This window comes from Mauremys reevesii, linkage group 27 (genome assembly GCF_016161935.1).
Source record: "Mauremys reevesii isolate NIE-2019 linkage group 27, ASM1616193v1, whole genome shotgun sequence".
In the NCBI taxonomy this organism is placed as follows: domain Eukaryota; kingdom Metazoa; phylum Chordata; order Testudines; family Geoemydidae; genus Mauremys; species Mauremys reevesii.
Genome location: NC_052649.1, coordinates 4,923,665 through 4,940,171, shown reverse-complemented (window position 1 = coordinate 4,940,171; position 16,507 = coordinate 4,923,665). Strand labels below are relative to the sequence as shown.

The 16,507-nt window shown below is 57.2% G+C and overlaps 1 protein-coding gene across 3 annotated transcripts in view; it reads left to right on the top strand.

Moving 5' to 3' along the window:
• TBKBP1 (TBK1 binding protein 1) overlaps window positions 1–7,256 on the top strand; it is a 53,844-nt gene extending 46,588 nt beyond the window's left edge. For 2 of the 3 annotated variants that reach the window (XM_039517017.1, XM_039517016.1), the window contains exons 8-10: window positions 3,195–3,313; window positions 3,748–4,472; window positions 5,304–7,256. In XM_039517017.1, coding sequence (XP_039372951.1) covers window positions 3,195–3,313; window positions 3,748–4,472; window positions 5,304–5,432 — 973 coding nt within the window. In that variant the 3' untranslated portion in view covers window positions 5,433–7,256. The remainder of the gene's footprint in view (window positions 1–3,194; window positions 3,314–3,747; window positions 4,473–5,303) is intronic. The other variant, XR_005591659.1, reaches the window with a different exon arrangement.
• The last annotated feature ends 9,251 nt before the right edge of the window (window positions 7,257–16,507 follow it).

The following is a 16,507-nucleotide window of genomic DNA, read 5'->3' as shown; positions in this document are numbered from 1 at the left end:
CCGCTTGCAGCCACACACACCCGGGGGCCTTTTCTTCTTAACCAGCCTTTATTTGAAACACTCACTTTTCCTGTCTTCAGAAGCACAAACCTCACACAACTCTCTTCTGCCGCCACCGACATGTGCCCCCACTCTCAGCCCCGGCCTTCGCCTCCCCTTACAGGAACCGGTTCATTTTTTTGCTGACATTTGCGAGGCCAAAATCCCGGTGCCCCGGCTTGGGACGGCGCCAGTCTGTTATGTCATGCCCCAGTGTGCCAGGCAGTGGTGGGGGAGGGCAGGGGCGAGTCCTGCTTTGCCAGGCCCGGGCTGCTTTTCGTTTGATTTGCATTGCTAGTGATTGAGCTGGAGAAGAGAGTTTCCGCTCTTTGATCTCTCAGGGGCAGAAGGTTAGTTTGGAGGAAGGGAAGGTTACGCACACGGCAGGGCTTTTTCTGACCGGCTCACCTGCCGTTGCCAGTGCGGGACCCGCCCCAGCAGGGCCTGGTGGGCTGGGTTGGGTTTTTTGTTTTGGAAGGCAGCAGAAGAGCGAGGGCATGGCAGGTTCCCACCCTGTGCTAAAACACGGGCTCCGAACGGTCACACTATTTCGGGTCTGAAATATTCATGGGGCTGCGGGCGAATGTCGGACATCCGGGCGGCTGTTCGGGCGTCAGTGAGAGAGGACAAAGTGCTGGCAACTTCCTGGCCTGTGTGAGATCAGCCAGCCTAGAAATCCCCTCTCCACCTCACCTTGCCTTCCACTGCAGCGTGGCCTCGTGGTTGGAGCGATTGGGACTTCGGAGAAGTCCTGTGGCCTATGTTGGCGAGGACGTCAAGCCAGATGATCACAGTGGTCCCTACGACTTTAGAGTTTGTGGAGTGGGGCACTGGAGACCTGGGTTCTCTTCTCGGCTTGGCTGCTGGGTGACTTTGGGCATGCCGGGTCTCAGTTTCCCAGACTTTAAAATGGGGAGAATGAATCTGACCTCCTCTGTAAAGAGCTTGGAGATCTAGGGATGAGACGAGCTAGGAGTGAGGATTGTTTGTTATTCGTGGGTCTCTTTCTTTCACACCCAGCCCGTTGCATCTTCAGCGTGAGCCCGTCTCTGTCCTGCTGTATGTCACAGGCTTCTATGCACCGCGGTCACCCCCTGGCTTACAGAGTAGGGATGGCTTTAGGGGAATGGATTCCCAGCTCTGCCACTGGTTCGCTCTGTGACCTTGGGTAAGTTGGCAAGGGGTATGTCTCCTCAGCAGCGAATCTCAGAGCCCCCATCTGCCAAGTGGAGACAACGCTGTTGCCTTGTCCTGCTGCGGGCAGGGGATTAGTTTCCTCATTTTGCAGAAGGGCAGGGAAAGCGGAAAGGTTAAGTGACATGACCAAGGCCCCAGAGACTGCTGCTGCCAGTGGTGGGATCGGTGGTCCCTTAATGAGGTTATTAAGGGCCTGACTCCGGCGCCTGTTGAAATCAATGGGAGGCTTGGTTGGGGGGGAAGGGGGCTGCTGCTCTCATGAGCTGACCCTGGTGGGGCCAGAGGAGCAGGCTCAGCAGCTGGGAGGGGTCTCGTAACAGCCCTAGCGCCACCAGCCATAGCTCTGACAGCACAGCCATAAACCCTCCCCCAAACCGAGGGGCCGCAGGCTTTATGGATCCCAGAGGCATCCACCTCTGGGCAGTACCGGGTCTGACCGGCCTCCTTCAGGAAACGTCAGGGCTGGCTGCGTGTCCCTAGCGATCCGTACCCACGGCAAGGTGCATGTTCAGGGCTCTCTCCGCGAGGCTGGCTAGGGACTGGATGCCAGCTGGGATCGATGCCGAGTTTCCCACCCCCTAGAAGAACCGGGGAGCATGTGAGTTTCAGGACACCGGGGAGCTCCAGGAAGTGTAGCTGCTGGGCTGACGGAGGAGAGCTATAGACGGTTCCCTGCTGCCTTCTAGGGCTCACGAGGGTTTCCTCTGCGTGCGCCTCGTGCCCATTGTTCACAGAATCCTTCCAGTCTGATCCTTCAGGGCCCTTCGTTTCATCGCCTGTCACTCCCGCCGGCTGCACGTCAGAACAAACAATCGCCCCCTCGCAGGGGGATCTGTCCTGTGAACGCCGGAGTGAAAACAACCCCTGATTCTTTAGGGGTGGCGGGAGGGGGGGGACCTGTCCGCTGCTGTTACATGAGCCATCTCCCAGGTCCCCTCGGTGTCACAGTCACTCAGCTCAACGCGGCCGCTCTCTCGCGCCCGGCCTGACAGCCCCTCGGTAACCTCACGAGACAGGTTCTCCCTTCACATCAACATAGCGAATCTGGGTTTTTTAAAGGCAACACGGAAGTTGTTGGGGAGACTTCCATGCGTTGACGACGTTGGCAGGGCCGCGGGAAAGGCGTTGATGAGGACGGCAGCCCGGCGGGAGGGAAGAGTCGTCGTTTTCCTGTTGCATTGTTGTTTGTTTGATGGGACAGCCAGGACGCCTGGGTTCCATCCTTGCTTGCTAGGCGACCTTGGGCAAGTCGCTCAACCTTCTTAGAGCCCTGGGCTCGGTTTGTAAAGGGAGCTGAGCACCCGCTGTCTGCGTTTGTCTGGCCCTATCCTGCACTATGATTTATAATGTGGGTGATGGTGCTGCAAGGTGCATGTTCAGGGCTCTCTCCGCGAGGCTGACTAGGGACTGGACGCCAGCTGGGATCGATGCCGAGTTCCTCACCCCCTAGAAGACCAGGACTCCATTGAGCTAAGGTCTGGTTAAACCCAGAACAAAAGGCCAGTCTCTGCCCCAAAGAGCATCCAACCAGAGTACAGGCCCGGAGACAACCGCTGGGTACAGACAGCCTGGCCTCTGCTGGTCGGTGTGATGAGCAGCGGCCTCGGCTCGTTTTGTTCTAACCTTGTTCTGATGATCTGTGTTAACGCGCTTCACTCGGGCTATAGGATCGCAGGCCCTGGGGGGGAGATCAGATGGACGTGAGCCCTAGAGCTCTCCCGGGGCCTTCCCCAGGCTCCCAGGCATCCCTCTGCTAGCAGGGTCCAGCACCTGCCCCCGTCTCCCATGGCAGTTGGCTCTGATCTGCCCTGGCCATGCCCCCCCCTGCAGTCGCCCCTCACAGTTGAGGGGTCACAGCGGCTCAGCAGAACCGGGGCGGGGGGCTCTCCCTGTCCCCAGCGGGGCCGTCTCCATGGGGGTCACTTTATGCCTTTCCCTGCTGTCTCGCCCTGTGTTAGGGTGAACCTGGCGCTGGCCTACACCGAGCTGACCGAAGAGCTGTGCCAGCTGCGGACCCTCAGCTCCCTGCAGAGCCAGATCCTCCGGACGCTGCTGCAGGAGCAGGCCATCAACGGCGGTGAGCACGTTCCCGGGGGCGAGGGGTTTGCGCGGGCTCGGTTCTTCCAAGGGAGCGCGGCACCGTCCCCCTTGACCAGAAGGGCCCGGAGTTTGGGATCTGAAAGGGGAGAGGGGCTGGGGAGGGATGCAGAGCCCCGAGGTCAGGCTGTCACCCCGTCACCCACTCCCTGGGACGTCCCTGCTACCCTTCCTGTGCGCCTCAGGCCCGGAAGTGCCTCCTCTAGGGGCGGAAGAGGAGATGGCTCTCAAGGGCCTGGATTCCACCCTTGGCCTCTTTCTGTGATCGGGACGGTCCCGGTGCCCGCATAGGCTGAGCTGGTCCCTGCCCAGCGGTACCACCCCCAGGGCTCTGCTCTCTGTGCTGCGCGTGCGCATTGCGGGGGGGCGGTGTCTCCTTGCTGACTTGCTTGTCTTTGTCCCGTTGCTTTGCAGGCCAGAGGCACTCCCCGCTCTCGCAGCGCCGCTCCCCGGCGCCACCCTGCCCGCCCCCGGCTCAGCAAGGCCGGTCCCCGGTCCCCCAGTGCCAGTCTCCCGCGCTGCAGCGGCGGTCTCCTGTCCCCCCTAGCCAGTCCCCCGCCCAGCAGCGCCGCTCCCCAGCGCCCCCTGCATGCCAGTCGCCTGCCCAGCAGCGCTGCTCCCCGGCGCCCCCCCCGAGCCAGTCCCCCGCCCAGCAGCGCCGCTCCCCGGCCCCCTCCTGCCCATCTCCTGCCTCCCAGCACCGGGCGCCCCCCGCCAGCGAGAGGAACATGATGGATCTGGGGTACTCGAAGCCCCCAAGCCACCACATCAAAGCCAGCTTCCAGGGGCGTCGCAGCTACTCGGAGGTGAGCGACGCTGCCGTCTACCGGCAGAGCCACTCCCTGTGGCTGCAGCCCGAAGCCTCCACGCTGCCAAAGCACCGTCCCTACGGCGAGGTTTACATTGGGGGGGCTGGCGGGCCCGGGAGCACCAGGGATGCCTTCGAGGAGCACCTGCGCTTCGAGAAGCAGTCCTCGGACGAAGACGAGTGGAGCGTCCCCAGCTCCCCTAGTCCCGAGGTGGGAGCCATCCGCTGCGCCTCTTTCTGTGCCGGCTTCCCCATCCCCGACTCCACCACGCACCGGACAGCTGCCTCCTACTCCAGGGCTGAGCACGCGCAGTCCTGGCCGTCGATCAACGTAAGCGATAGCCTCCGTTACTACCTAACCCACTGCTTATCCCGCTGCGAGCTTCTTTGCAGCAGTGCCACCTCCAGCCTGGTCTGGGACGGCCTAGCTGAACCCCCGGACGCGGGGATGTTTGGCCTCTTTTCTCAGTAATGGGTCTGACCCAGAATGTAGGACCCAGGGAGGAAGAGGAGTGGTGGTCCTGTGGCTAAAGATGGGGAGAGCTCCGTTCAGGTCCCGGCTCTGCCACTGCCGAGCTGCGTGACCTTGGGGAAGTCACTTAACCACTGTGTGCCTCAGTTTCCCCATCAGTAAAATGGGGGGGGGGCTGTGATACTTTCCTATCTTGTGAGGATCAGTCCAGTCCATGGCTGAGGCAGTTGGTTACTGTGGTGCTGGAGGCCTCGGGAAAGCCTGTAACCAGATAAGGAATGTGGGGAACTTTGGCTTCCAACCTTGAGCTGAGCTGTGCCTGGTGGACCCCAGCTGTTGACAGCAAGTGCTGGGAGAGGCACCCCCTAGTGACTGAGGGGAGCTGACACCTGCGACTCTGCGTCCTTGAAAGCTGCCAGGAGGGGGAGGGTGGGGCATAACCCCCCAAGGAGTGGGTTGAAATTAATGAGGGGGGAATTCAGGCTGAAGGTCCCAGCAAAGCCTGCGGAGGGGGAGACCTGGTGGGCTGCAGAACAGTCTCCCGGGGCCGTGAATTGGGGCTGCTCCAGTGACTTCAGTGGGACTCTGCTGATCATCATCAGCTGGGCTTCCGGCCCCACAGCTCTGGGGAGGGACCTGGGACTCTCCTTTCAGCAGAAAGGTCATTTCTTGCCCCTTCTCGCCCCGCAGCTGCTGATGGAGACGGTGGATTCCGACATCCGAAGCTGCCCCCTCTGCCAGCTGGCGTTCCCTATCGGCTACCCGGACGATGCTTTGATAAAGCACATTGATTCGCACCTGGAGAACAGTAAGATCTGAGGCTCCTCATCCCGACTTCCTTACAGCCCTGGCCCCCTTTGGATGCTGCATGAAAACGTGGGGAGCAACACGGCTCCCTAAATACCTCCAAATCTTCAGTAGCTGCAGGAAAGACTGAACTGTAAGAGACTCACCTCTCCCTCTTCCCCTCCCTCACATTGGTTTTAAGTGGGTTTCTCCCCCCACCCCCGGTGCCCCCAGGATCTGCAATACCTGGCGATGCTTGTGCCAGACGGGGGGACGCTCCGGTCCAGGCACTGGGGGAGGGCAGACCCGTCGGTGGTGGCTTCTTACAGAGGGTGTTGCTTGCCGTTTACTCCTGCTTCCTTTACAGCTCTGGCTGTGTCATTTGGTTTCTCTGGATGATCTCAGGGAGGATTGATGGAGGATGGAGCCCCCCCCACACCCCCACTCTGAAAGCTGCTTCGGTGAGAGGCACAGAGTTTCCATGCACCTGTCTGCGGGAATCTCGGTGCAGTTTGAGTCTCTCCCCCCAGGGGTTTAATTGTTACAGGGCGGTTGGTTCTCTTCAGCTTTGGTCACTGTTGGGTCCCCGAGAGCTTTCAAACCAACCTGCCTTGGCCTTTGGCTGCTAGTTCAAGCATCTTTCCAGTCCACCACCCCTTGTCTCAGTGACGCTGATGAGAAACGAAACCCACTTTCTAGAGGTGTAGCATGGACATCCTATAATATTGCACTGAACTTCCTGTCGGCTAGGGGCCGTATCCTGGTCTCCTCAAAGTCAACGGCTAGTTTTGTCATTGACTCCGGCGGCGCCTAGCTACGTCCCTGGTGTATTTCTATTCTCTTCGACGTACCGTTGACTCCTCCTTCATCCTGACACGTTGCTTTGAGTAGCTAGTTACCGTGTAGCAAGGATCCTCTCTGTGTCCCGCGTCGTGGTCACGCCCTCACCTTGCCCGCAGTCTCGTGACGGCCTGTGACACTGGCGTGACGGCATTGTGTTAATTCTGCAGCAGTCACCTGCGTGGGTCCATGATCCACTGTCTCTCTCCGGCCTTACTAAGCACCTTTGCGTGGTACTGATCTACGCCAATCCCATTCAGACTGGCCAGCTGCCCCCTTTTCCCCCGCGGGGACTGTCTCAATGGACCTACATGGAGTCATTCGTTCATCAGAAGTGCCCGTACGGTGAAGATGCTTTTCCTAGCAGGACCCAGAGACCGTTTTTGTGCCGGGCAAACCCCCACTCCTTTGTCATTCGCCAGGGTGCTGATGAAACTAGCAGCTGTAGCAGTGCTGCTCTGGGTAGGCGTCGGCTGTTCCTCTGGGCCAGATCCTTGGCTGGTGGCATTCGTCCAAACTCTGGGTCGGGGAAGGGAAGGAAGAGAATCTCGCTCGTTCTTGGCAGCGCTGTGGGCTGGGAGGTGGCGTTCGCCCTCCGGCATTGGAGTGGAAAATGTAATTAATAACGAACCGGCCCTTTCACCCCAATGCTCTGCCTAGAGATGAGCCGAAACCACTAACAGTTAATCTGGAGCGACCAGATCCCTGGCATTTCAAGGGGTATTCAGATGCAGGGTTTGGGCCCCACTCTCAAATTGTGCTGCGGAGTGGGTGTGGTGTGAAATTGGTTTACTTAGGGTGAGGATTCTCCGGGCCCATGGGGAATCCCGAGCTCCTTGTCTGAGGAAACTCTCAGAAGGGGAAGGCTTGTCCATACTTGAAGGTTAATGCAGATTAAAGCACAGTGTAAATGGAAAGTGTATTAGTTGTTCCCGATTAACCCCCATGCATGGAGCCTTTTATTCCACAGCAAGAGTGCCCCGTTCTCGTTTCGTTTCACTCCGGCGCGTTAAGCTGACCGGGGACAAGGCTGGAATACGAGGATCCACAAATGGAACAATTCCACAATTCCGTGGAATTGTTCCATTTGTGGATCCTCGTATTCCAGCCTTGGATTGTGGGGTTTGTCCGTGGAACTGAGAGACCCCTGGAATTTAGAGGTTTCCAAATTGCCATAAGAAGGGTTTGTGATTTAACAAGGATCAGAGCAGGGCCAGCCTGAGGCTCGGGTGACCTGGGGGCTGGCTGGCGTGACGACTAGCCTCTGAGCCCACATGTTGGGTGGCCAAGGGGTGCGTTACCGACTGATGGTGCTGGCGATCTGGGGTGGACGGATGCCGGAATTCTAGGACCATGAATTTACTGATGGGCTTGATGCGGAAATCACTGGGTGCGGCGCTCTGGCCTGCGTTATGTGTAACTGACACACAAGCCACCCAGGGGTGGGTCTGCGCAGGCGCGTGGATCATTTTGATCCCTTCTGGCCTTAATGGGCGTGTCTGCACTGCAGATAAACTCCCGTGGCTGGCCCGTGGCACCTGACTCGGGCTTGGGCTGTGAGGCTAGAAAGCTGTAGTGTCGACGCCTGGGATCCTCCACCCTTGTGGGGTCCCTGCACCCCGGCCTAACGCCAGACAGTTACAGTACAGTCTTATAGCCCTGCAGCCTGGGTGTTTCATCGCAGTGTAGACGTACCCGAAGTCTATGAATCAGAGAGCAATTCCAGACGCTTCCAAGCAGCGCTGACGCCGGTGCCCCCGTGTGAGGTGCCCGAGTCTAACGGTGACGTGGGCCTTGGGGAAAACGCATTCAAACCGGTTTTGTGCATTCTGGGGAGGTGGGGGCTAACGCCCCGCCACTCATGCCCCCCCCCCCCATATCTCATGTCGTGCTGCATCTCGTGGCATTGGGCAAACAGGGCCCAATCCTGCGAGATTGCAGAAAAATTCCAAGCAGGCTCTGAGCACCCTCAAGTCCCACAGACGTCAGCGGGGGGCTGAAAGGGCCGGGGTCTCTTTGGAAGGCCAGCTGGCATGAATCGGTGTAGCCCCTCTGACGGCAACGGGGCCACGCCGATTTACGCAGACAGAGGAGCCGGCCCCGCCCTCCTTGGCTGGTGCGTCGCTCCTTTCCACGCTCACCCACCAGCTGTGGATCACAGGCAAGGACAAGGCGGAGGATTCCAGCCATATTGAAGTCATGTCAGTTTAAGGGGGAGGGGCCAGCACTGGGGGGGGAGGAGTCAAGGGCTAGAGACGTGCCCGTGAGCAATTTAATTTCCCCACGACTGACACCACTTGTCCCACATCCACATGAAATCTACCTCAGAGCCAACGAGACGCAGACATGATGGAGAGGGGAGACTGGGCGGGGCCACCCGGCTCCGGCTCCAGGGGTCTGACGCGTTCTGCATTGCGGCGCCAAGCCTGGCGTGACAACGCCCGGCTCCGTGCGAGGAGCCCAGCGCTACCCCTCCCCCACGCGTGGTCTGCCGCGAGCTCTCGGTGTGTCATTTATTGTCGGCTGCTCCGGGCCTGTTACTTCCACCCCCCCCCACACCCGCGCCCCGTGCTAGTCCAACAATCCAAAGCAGAAATATGTGATGTGGTATAATCTCCGCCCCTCTCCCAACCGAGCACCCAATCGGGAGATCCAAGCGGCCTGGCAGTCATTGTTCTGTGCTGCATGCTCTTGACTGACCCAGCAAACACGAGCCCCTGAGATCCCCAGCTCAGGGGAACGTGGAGAGACATTGGTCTGTATGTATCTTCCTTTTGTGTATGTTCTCTTTGAAGAGATCCTGTGCTCTGTGAAACAGAATAAGTCGAATAAAAGTTACCTATAGACTGAAGCATCAGTTGGCAGCCAAAATCTCTTCTCTTTTGGGCGTGTGGGTCAGTGCTGGTTTGTTCACTTTTGCAGTTAAATTCCCCGGGATAACATAATCCGCTTGGTCGGGGACAAAGTGTTGATCTAGTACCTGGAGTAGAGGATTGGGAGTCAGGACTCCTGGGTTCTATTCCTGGCTTTTGGAGGGAGTGTGGTCTAGTGGTTAGAACAGAAGACTGGGTGCCAGGACTCCTGGATTCTATTTTTTAACTTGTGGGGGCGAGGGCGTATGGTCTAATGGACAGAGCCGGGCACAGGACTCCTGGGTTCTGCTTCCAGCTCTGGCAAGGAGTGAAGGGCTTCCCAAACTTTTGATAGAGTGATAAACAGATAAATTGTTTGTTTCATGCCCCCTCCCTCTGCCTCTCCTTTTCATGATCACAGCTCAAGCCCATCTCTAGCTGTCAGGGAGGTTATATCACTGGAGAGGGAAAGGGAATGGGCCTGATTCACTCCCAGCTTACACTGGAGTCAAACTACTAACTCCACAGAGGTCCGTGGAGTTACGTGAAGTGAGCACTGGATCAGGCTTCAGCTGGGTGGGCTGGAACCTGATTCACCATGTGAGAACAGCTGGTTCATGAGGGTCTGTCTTGGCTATGTTAGCGTGGGGTGAATCTGATGGTCTCCGGGACTTAGCAAGAGGTGGCCATAAACTGGAAATCCCTTCCTGAGAAAAAGTTTACTTTGTTTGTTTAATTTTCTGTCCCGAATGAAAAGTCAAAAATGTAAAAAAATTTTGCAGGAAGGGAGGGATTTCCAGATAAAATCTGTATGGGGAGAACCACAACAGCATCTTTTGGCTTCCCCGAGGCTTGCTTGGGAAGACTGTTGTCAATTTCACTTTCCTCCAGCAGGCGGCATGTGAAATTGACAAGCGTCTTCCGGGGGATCTGTCTTTTCAATTTTCCATCAGAGAAAATCAAAAAATGTTCAGCAACGTTGACATTTTCCACCTTAGTACAACAACAGAACCCTGATCTCAGGTACCACCCTAATACAAACAATAAAACCAGGTCTCCACTAAAAAGTTAGCTCGACCCAGCTACGTTGCTCCGGTACAGACAGCGCTAGGTTCTCCCACCGCTGTAATGACGTCTGCACTGACACGTGACAGTGGTGCCGATATAGCAGTTTAAGTGTCGACGTAGCCTAATAACCTTCCCTGCTTGGAAGTGTCGTGGATCATGGGGAAGAATCCTGCAGACCAATCTTGGTGCGGGTGTGGGAAACAGAGGCACCGAAATCAGGCTCAAGTTCACGCAGCTGGTGAGTGGAGTGGCAGAGGTGGGAATCGAATCCGCACCGCTTCCCTCTCACCCAGGGCTGGGGAATGGACCAGCTCATGTGTTTTCGCCACTACACAGACCTGATGTTAGTATCGCAGGCCAGGGAAGGTGAATGAGTTGAAGCGACCTCGTAACCGGGCCCTACGGAGGCCTGATTCACATCGTGGCTGGATTGTTTCAGATTTACTGCGGTGTTTTCACAACAGTAAGATTAGAACCACGGTGGCGGGGGTGGGAGGGAAATAGGACAATCAAAAGCAAAAGCAAAAGCTTTGCAAGTCCCCGGGCACTTAGGTGGGATGTGTGTGTGAGAATGCTCCCTGCATTACCTCCTCCGGCCCTGCCATGCGCCCCCACCGCTGGATTGGGACCTTTCACATCCCGGGAGGGGGGGGGGCGGGGGGGAAGAGGCACGATAAAAAAAATCCATGGGAAACATGCTGACTACTCCAGACGCTCCCCCCGTGCCCCCCCCCCCCGATGCGTGAGGCATTGATCCAGAGCCCACTGAAGTCAATGACGGGAAAAGCTGCTGGGCGGTAGATTCCCCCTCCCACGTTACACAGCCTGGCTTTTCCAGCCCTTTCAATGGAACCCCACTCCCCATGGCGGGCGGGCGGGGGGGGGTGGGGGGGGACAATGGGGCTGAATCGGGGCACGGCGGCGCCCCCTGGAGTTGATTGGGGGAACTGCAGCATGGCACGGTTTTGGTGCTCGGGGTTGCAATTCAGGATGCCGGGGTCCTGCTGTGCTTTAAGAAACGCAGCCAGAGCCCTCGTAAATCGCTGCTGCTTTTCAAGACTGAAGTGTGGTCGTCAGGGTACTTCCCTAGGAGCGTATCCACTTCCAAGCAGGGATATTATTATTACTTGTACCACAGTAGCAGCTAGAGGCAGGGGTGGAGATCGGGGCCTCAGGATGCCAGGTGTTGTACCAGCACATAGTAAGAGAGAGTCTCTGGCCCCAAATGCTTACAGTCTAAATAGACAAGACTGACAAAGGATGGGAGGGGGACAGAGGCCCAGGCTGGAGAAGTGACTAAAATCCCACAGTAGATAGCATCCAGGTGGCTTGACTCTTCGCCAGCGCCCTATTTACAGCCTCGTACCTTGGCTTGAGATTGGGCCTTTTCAGCTGCAAAGAGGAGAGACTGACCCACCACAACAAAGAAACAAGCTACTGTTTATAGCACAGCTCAGTGGTCACTTCCACTTGCAAAATGCCGACTGTGCAACTGCCAGCCGCACGATAGCGCACCCTCAGCATTTGCATGTGCATCACTTCACACGGGCGGTGGAATGAACCCCCCTTCTTGCACGCATCGTTTGCACTAATCAGGTACGCTCGGCCCCAGCTCCCTGATTTCAGCAAACAAATCCCTGTGGGACCTGCAGGGATGCAGCATTTCACAATGGGTTGCAAATTGGGCGGGCACGGTTTTTTGGAAAGGGTGTTGGATATCTAGACTGGGGCGGGGGACAGGAAAGGTTCCGGCCTTCAGATCTCTGAATCTGAACCCGCGGAACAAAGGTGCCCATGAATTCCTGTCCTCTTTGGGGGAGAATAAAGCACTTCGCTCTGCAATTGAAGAGGCGACAAGCATAAAAACACAAGCCCCAAGACCAGGGCAGATATGAGGCTACAAAGCACACAGTGGTTGAAACCACAGAGGAAGCGTGTAGCAAACAAGATGTTTGGTAAGCAAAATACCAAGCGAAACAGAGGCGATGGAGGAGAGAATGTGCCTGAAGAAAGAACATGGAGAGAGAAAGCCAGATCCCCAGCCGGTGTAAACCAACCTAGCGCTATTTAAGTCAATGGACCAGATTCCCAGCTAGTATAAATCGGTGTTGCTGCCTTGAAGTCAATGGAGTGACACCGATTTACACCAGCTGGGGATCTGAGTGAAAGCCTCATGCTGTTGAATTCAATGGGAAAACTCTTGAGGCTTTCCACCCTCGTCCATAATAATATCAAGCTTAGCCAAAGTCTACTGCAGCCAATGTAGAGACTCCATTGACTTCAGTGGGCTTTGAATTGGGCAGGTCGGTAGCATCCAGGTAAGTCTGAAGGAACCACAAGAAGATGGAAATACCTAATGGGTTAATAAATGTTTCTTCTGCAGGAACAATGCCTGAGCAGAAATTACAAACAGAAGCGAACTCCTGGATGGGGGCTGAACAAAATTGTGACTTTCGTGTCGCACAAAATTGGGAAATTTCCATTTTTCATTCTGATTCGGGACGAAAGGAAACGTTAGACTTCCCCACAGAATGGGAGTTCTGCATTTTGACCAGCTCTCGTCCTGACACTATTGAAAATCTGGCTCTTACTTCGGTTTGGTCAAACGGAAAGTCAGTGGGACTTCACGCTCCTGGCTGACGTAAGGGCTGCCTACACGGCAGTGGGACGGTGGAGACTGGAGCTTTACTCTAGCTAGCTGAAATACCAAGAGCACTGAAGCCATGGCCGCCTGGGCCAGCCACCCGAATTCCTGCCCAGGCTCCTGCGTACTCTGGCAGCTCGCCCGGGCTACAGCTCAGGCTGCCATGGCTTCTCTGCTATTGGTGCCTGAGTCACTTGATGAAAGCTAGTTCAGATCTGGCTACAAAAGCTGCAATCACAGTGCAGCGTTAACAGAGTCTTTGGTGCATTCGAAAACTGTCCCCTCCGTGCTTGAATGGGAGCTGAGCTCTTCGGAAACTCCGGCCCCGATGCTGGGTGCTGAGCAGTGCTAAGTCCGGCCTTGAGCTCTGTGCAAAACAGAGCATCATGTGGATGATACTTTCCACTCTTTTTTCCCCTCAGTTTGTGCTGTCTTTGTTTCAGCCCCCACGTGAGAAGGCTTCTGCTGGGCTCAGTTCTTCTTGGGTGAGAGCAACTTTGCGAACAGGCAGCGAAACCTGCAAAGCAGGCTAGGTTAACACTCCCGAATGGCGACATCAGAAATAGGGTGTGACGCTTTCTTGGCGGCACCCAAAACCTTAGCTTGCTGTGTCGCCGCCCTGCCTCAGCACGAGAGAGATTTGCCAGCGCCAAACTGGGGCTGACAACTCCCTGTCCCCGCGATCTGTTAGCCACCCCAAATCAACTGCTCAAAACTCTGCCCTTCAGGCTGTTCTCTTTACCTTATGCTTTCCTCTGTTCTATCCCCTTCACCCAAAATAAACAAGAAAAAAACCCTGTAACCTTTTGTTTGGTTTGTTTCCCACCTTCTCACTGGGGAATCGCATCACAATCCAATTTTTCAGTGCCTGTAGCGTGACTCTGAGCCACCCAGCAAGCTGTGTGTCAACCCTGCCGACTACGTCCCTGCCACGCTTTCCCTGTTTAGCATCAGCAGATCTCTTGCTGAGGGAGAAGGGTAACGAGGCGCCTTGTAGTTCTGGACGCCCCGAGAAAGCGTCAGGCGGGGGCACCCCAAAACCACTTCCAAGCATTTTTTCAGAGCTGTGCCACTGCTCTCAACAGAGCCCTGAGGCTACATGGAAACCACATGGACGCAGCTGGGTTCCAAATAACTCTACTAAAACAATTCACGGACATGCAAGGCCTGGCCACGTATCCACCCTGCTGCTCTGTTTCGGGCTGGTGGCTTCTGCAGTAGAATACAGGGAGGCCCAACCTCAAGGTCCTGTGTGAGCTTGGGGACATCATTTAGCCTCTCTGTGCCTCAGTTTCCCCCCCATACAATGGGGATAACAGCCTTGCCCGGCCCCATAGTGGGCTATGAGGTAATACGGGAAAGATTGCGAGGTGCTCAGACACTGTGGGAAAGGGACCCATCTCGCTAGCTGGAGCGAGGGAGGGCTCCCCCACTCTTTAAAGGGACACTACCCGATTCTATACGTGACGTATTCCCTCCTGCTTGAAAGGACACTTACCAAAAAAGCACCAACGTATTCTGCCAAACCCCCTCTCATTAGCTACACGACACACAGCCACGGTGATGCCCCGGTGCCCCGTGGTGACGGCGAGCACTGCGTGTCGGGCCTGAGTGCCGTGGCTGGGAGAAGGAGGTGTCCCCAGCTCCCTAGGGCTCCGGCTCTGGTATGGAAGTTCGTCCCCTAGAGGTTGGCCGCACAATGGGAAGACCACGGGGGCTATGGGATTCCGGTGGGATTGCTAAGGCAGATGTTTCCTCTGGCTGCATTGTGTTATCTCCCCGCTCTGTGCCGACCCCCCGAGGATAGGAATCTGTTCTAGCTCCCCCATCAGCCTGCCTTCTAGCTCAAGCCGTAGCAGCTCATGCTCCTAGGTCTGGTGATCCCTGGCTCAGCTCCTGATGCCTCGGCCAAGAGGGCAGCCAGCAGATTACACTAATTACACTGTGCTAATTACAATGCAGTCCGCAGTCCCTTCCCCTGTGCTCTGCCGCGTGCCTGCACCCTCCCTGCTTTGATCACAGGCAGAGCGAAAGGTGCCACCGTTAACCTCTCCACAGCCGCAACCAGCTACCTCAGTGGAGGGGCAGGTCAGCCGGGCCTCGGATCGCTCGCCCCTTGGAAAAAAAACCCCAAAGCCACTGGGTCCCTCGCACCTGCGAGCTCGTGAAGCCAGCTGGCCTCGGGGCTTGTGGTGTAACCACGAAGTAATGTGCCGCCGTGGCAGGAGAGCGAGCTGAAAGCGGGGAGCGTGCAGCAAGCCACACAGGCACCTGCCTCCTCGCACAAGCTCCCCAGGTGGGGGCGCTGATGTGTGCCGCAGAGATCGCCAGAGCCTGCGTGGTCTGGTGGTTAGGTGGCCGGTGGGGTCATTGGGGAACCACTTTTTCATCGCGCTAAGGTCCCTTTATAGAGAGGGGAGGCAGAGTTGGTGCAAAGGAGGCCCCCTGCTTAAAATCACCGGGGGATCCACAGGCTGGCTCCCCCCACAGCGGTGACAGCCTGGGCAGAGGGCACGGCAGCCCCAGACTGCAGGGGGTGGCGCGGTTAGGGGGCATGGGTGGGCTAGAGGAGGGAGGGGTGTGGCCAGGGCCGGTCTGCACCCTGGCCTCCTCCGAGGCTCAGAAGCAAATTAGATGCATGTTGGGGTTGAACCGGCCCCCGGCGGTTTCTGAATAGAGGAGGCACAAACACCTGCACCACAGCAGGGCTGGACATCCCCGCCCCGGGAGTCAGGACGCCTGGGTTCTGTTCCTGGCTCTGTCGCTCGCTCGCTCTATGACCTCAGCCCGATCACTCCACTACCCCGTGCCTCCCTCCCCAGCCCTGTCCAATGGTTTAGCTTCTGAGGGGTGTTGGGTGAGTTCCTTACAGTTGAGGAAGAGCTTTAGGGTGACCAGAGGGACAGTCCCAATTTTGGGGTCTTTTTTTTATATAGGCTCCTATTACCCCCCCACCCCCATCCCAATTTTTCACATTTGCTGTCTGGTCACCCTAAAGAGCTTTGAGAGTCCCAGGCGGCCGGCGCTATGGACCGGTGCCTGCGCCCTATCGGTCTGCCCCAGGCAGGGCCGAAACAGACACGCTCCCCATCTGTTTGGGTTGGTTAACCGGGGCGAGTCCTTGTGCCCCACGGGACAAGTTCCGCAGGCGAGATCCACGGGATGTCTCCACTTAACGCTGCCCATGCTCGAGGCTGGCCAGCCAGCACCATCCCGCCTGCAGCTGGGAGAGGCCCCTTCGGACCTGGCCCTTCTGCTGAGAAACCTGCAGTTTGCAGGCCTGTCTGTGCTCGCCCCTGGCTGCACGTGTGGCCACCTGGCCTTCTCCAAACGTAAGGCAGCTAGGCCGGGTGCTGCTCCCTCGTGCTAAAGCCCGCTGCATGGGTCTGCAGCCCGCCCAGCCGCCTGCCTCGGTGCGCTCCCATTGTCCTTGCCCTGCCCCCAGCTGGAGGCTTGGCTAGTCCTCGGCCTCTTGCTGCCTGCACCTCTCCCCTTAAATGACAACAAAAAGCCGATCGCTCACTGTGACTCTGCAACAAGGAGGTGCCCGCCCCCCACCCCAGGAGGACCAGGGATGGGGTGTACTGTCCCTTTAAGAAGGAAGCCCGGCTGATTCTCCTCTAGCGCCTCCGACTGTGGGAGGGAAAAGGCGCTGTGAGAAAGGCTCTAGAGCAGGGGTTCTCAAACTGGGGGTCGGGACCCCT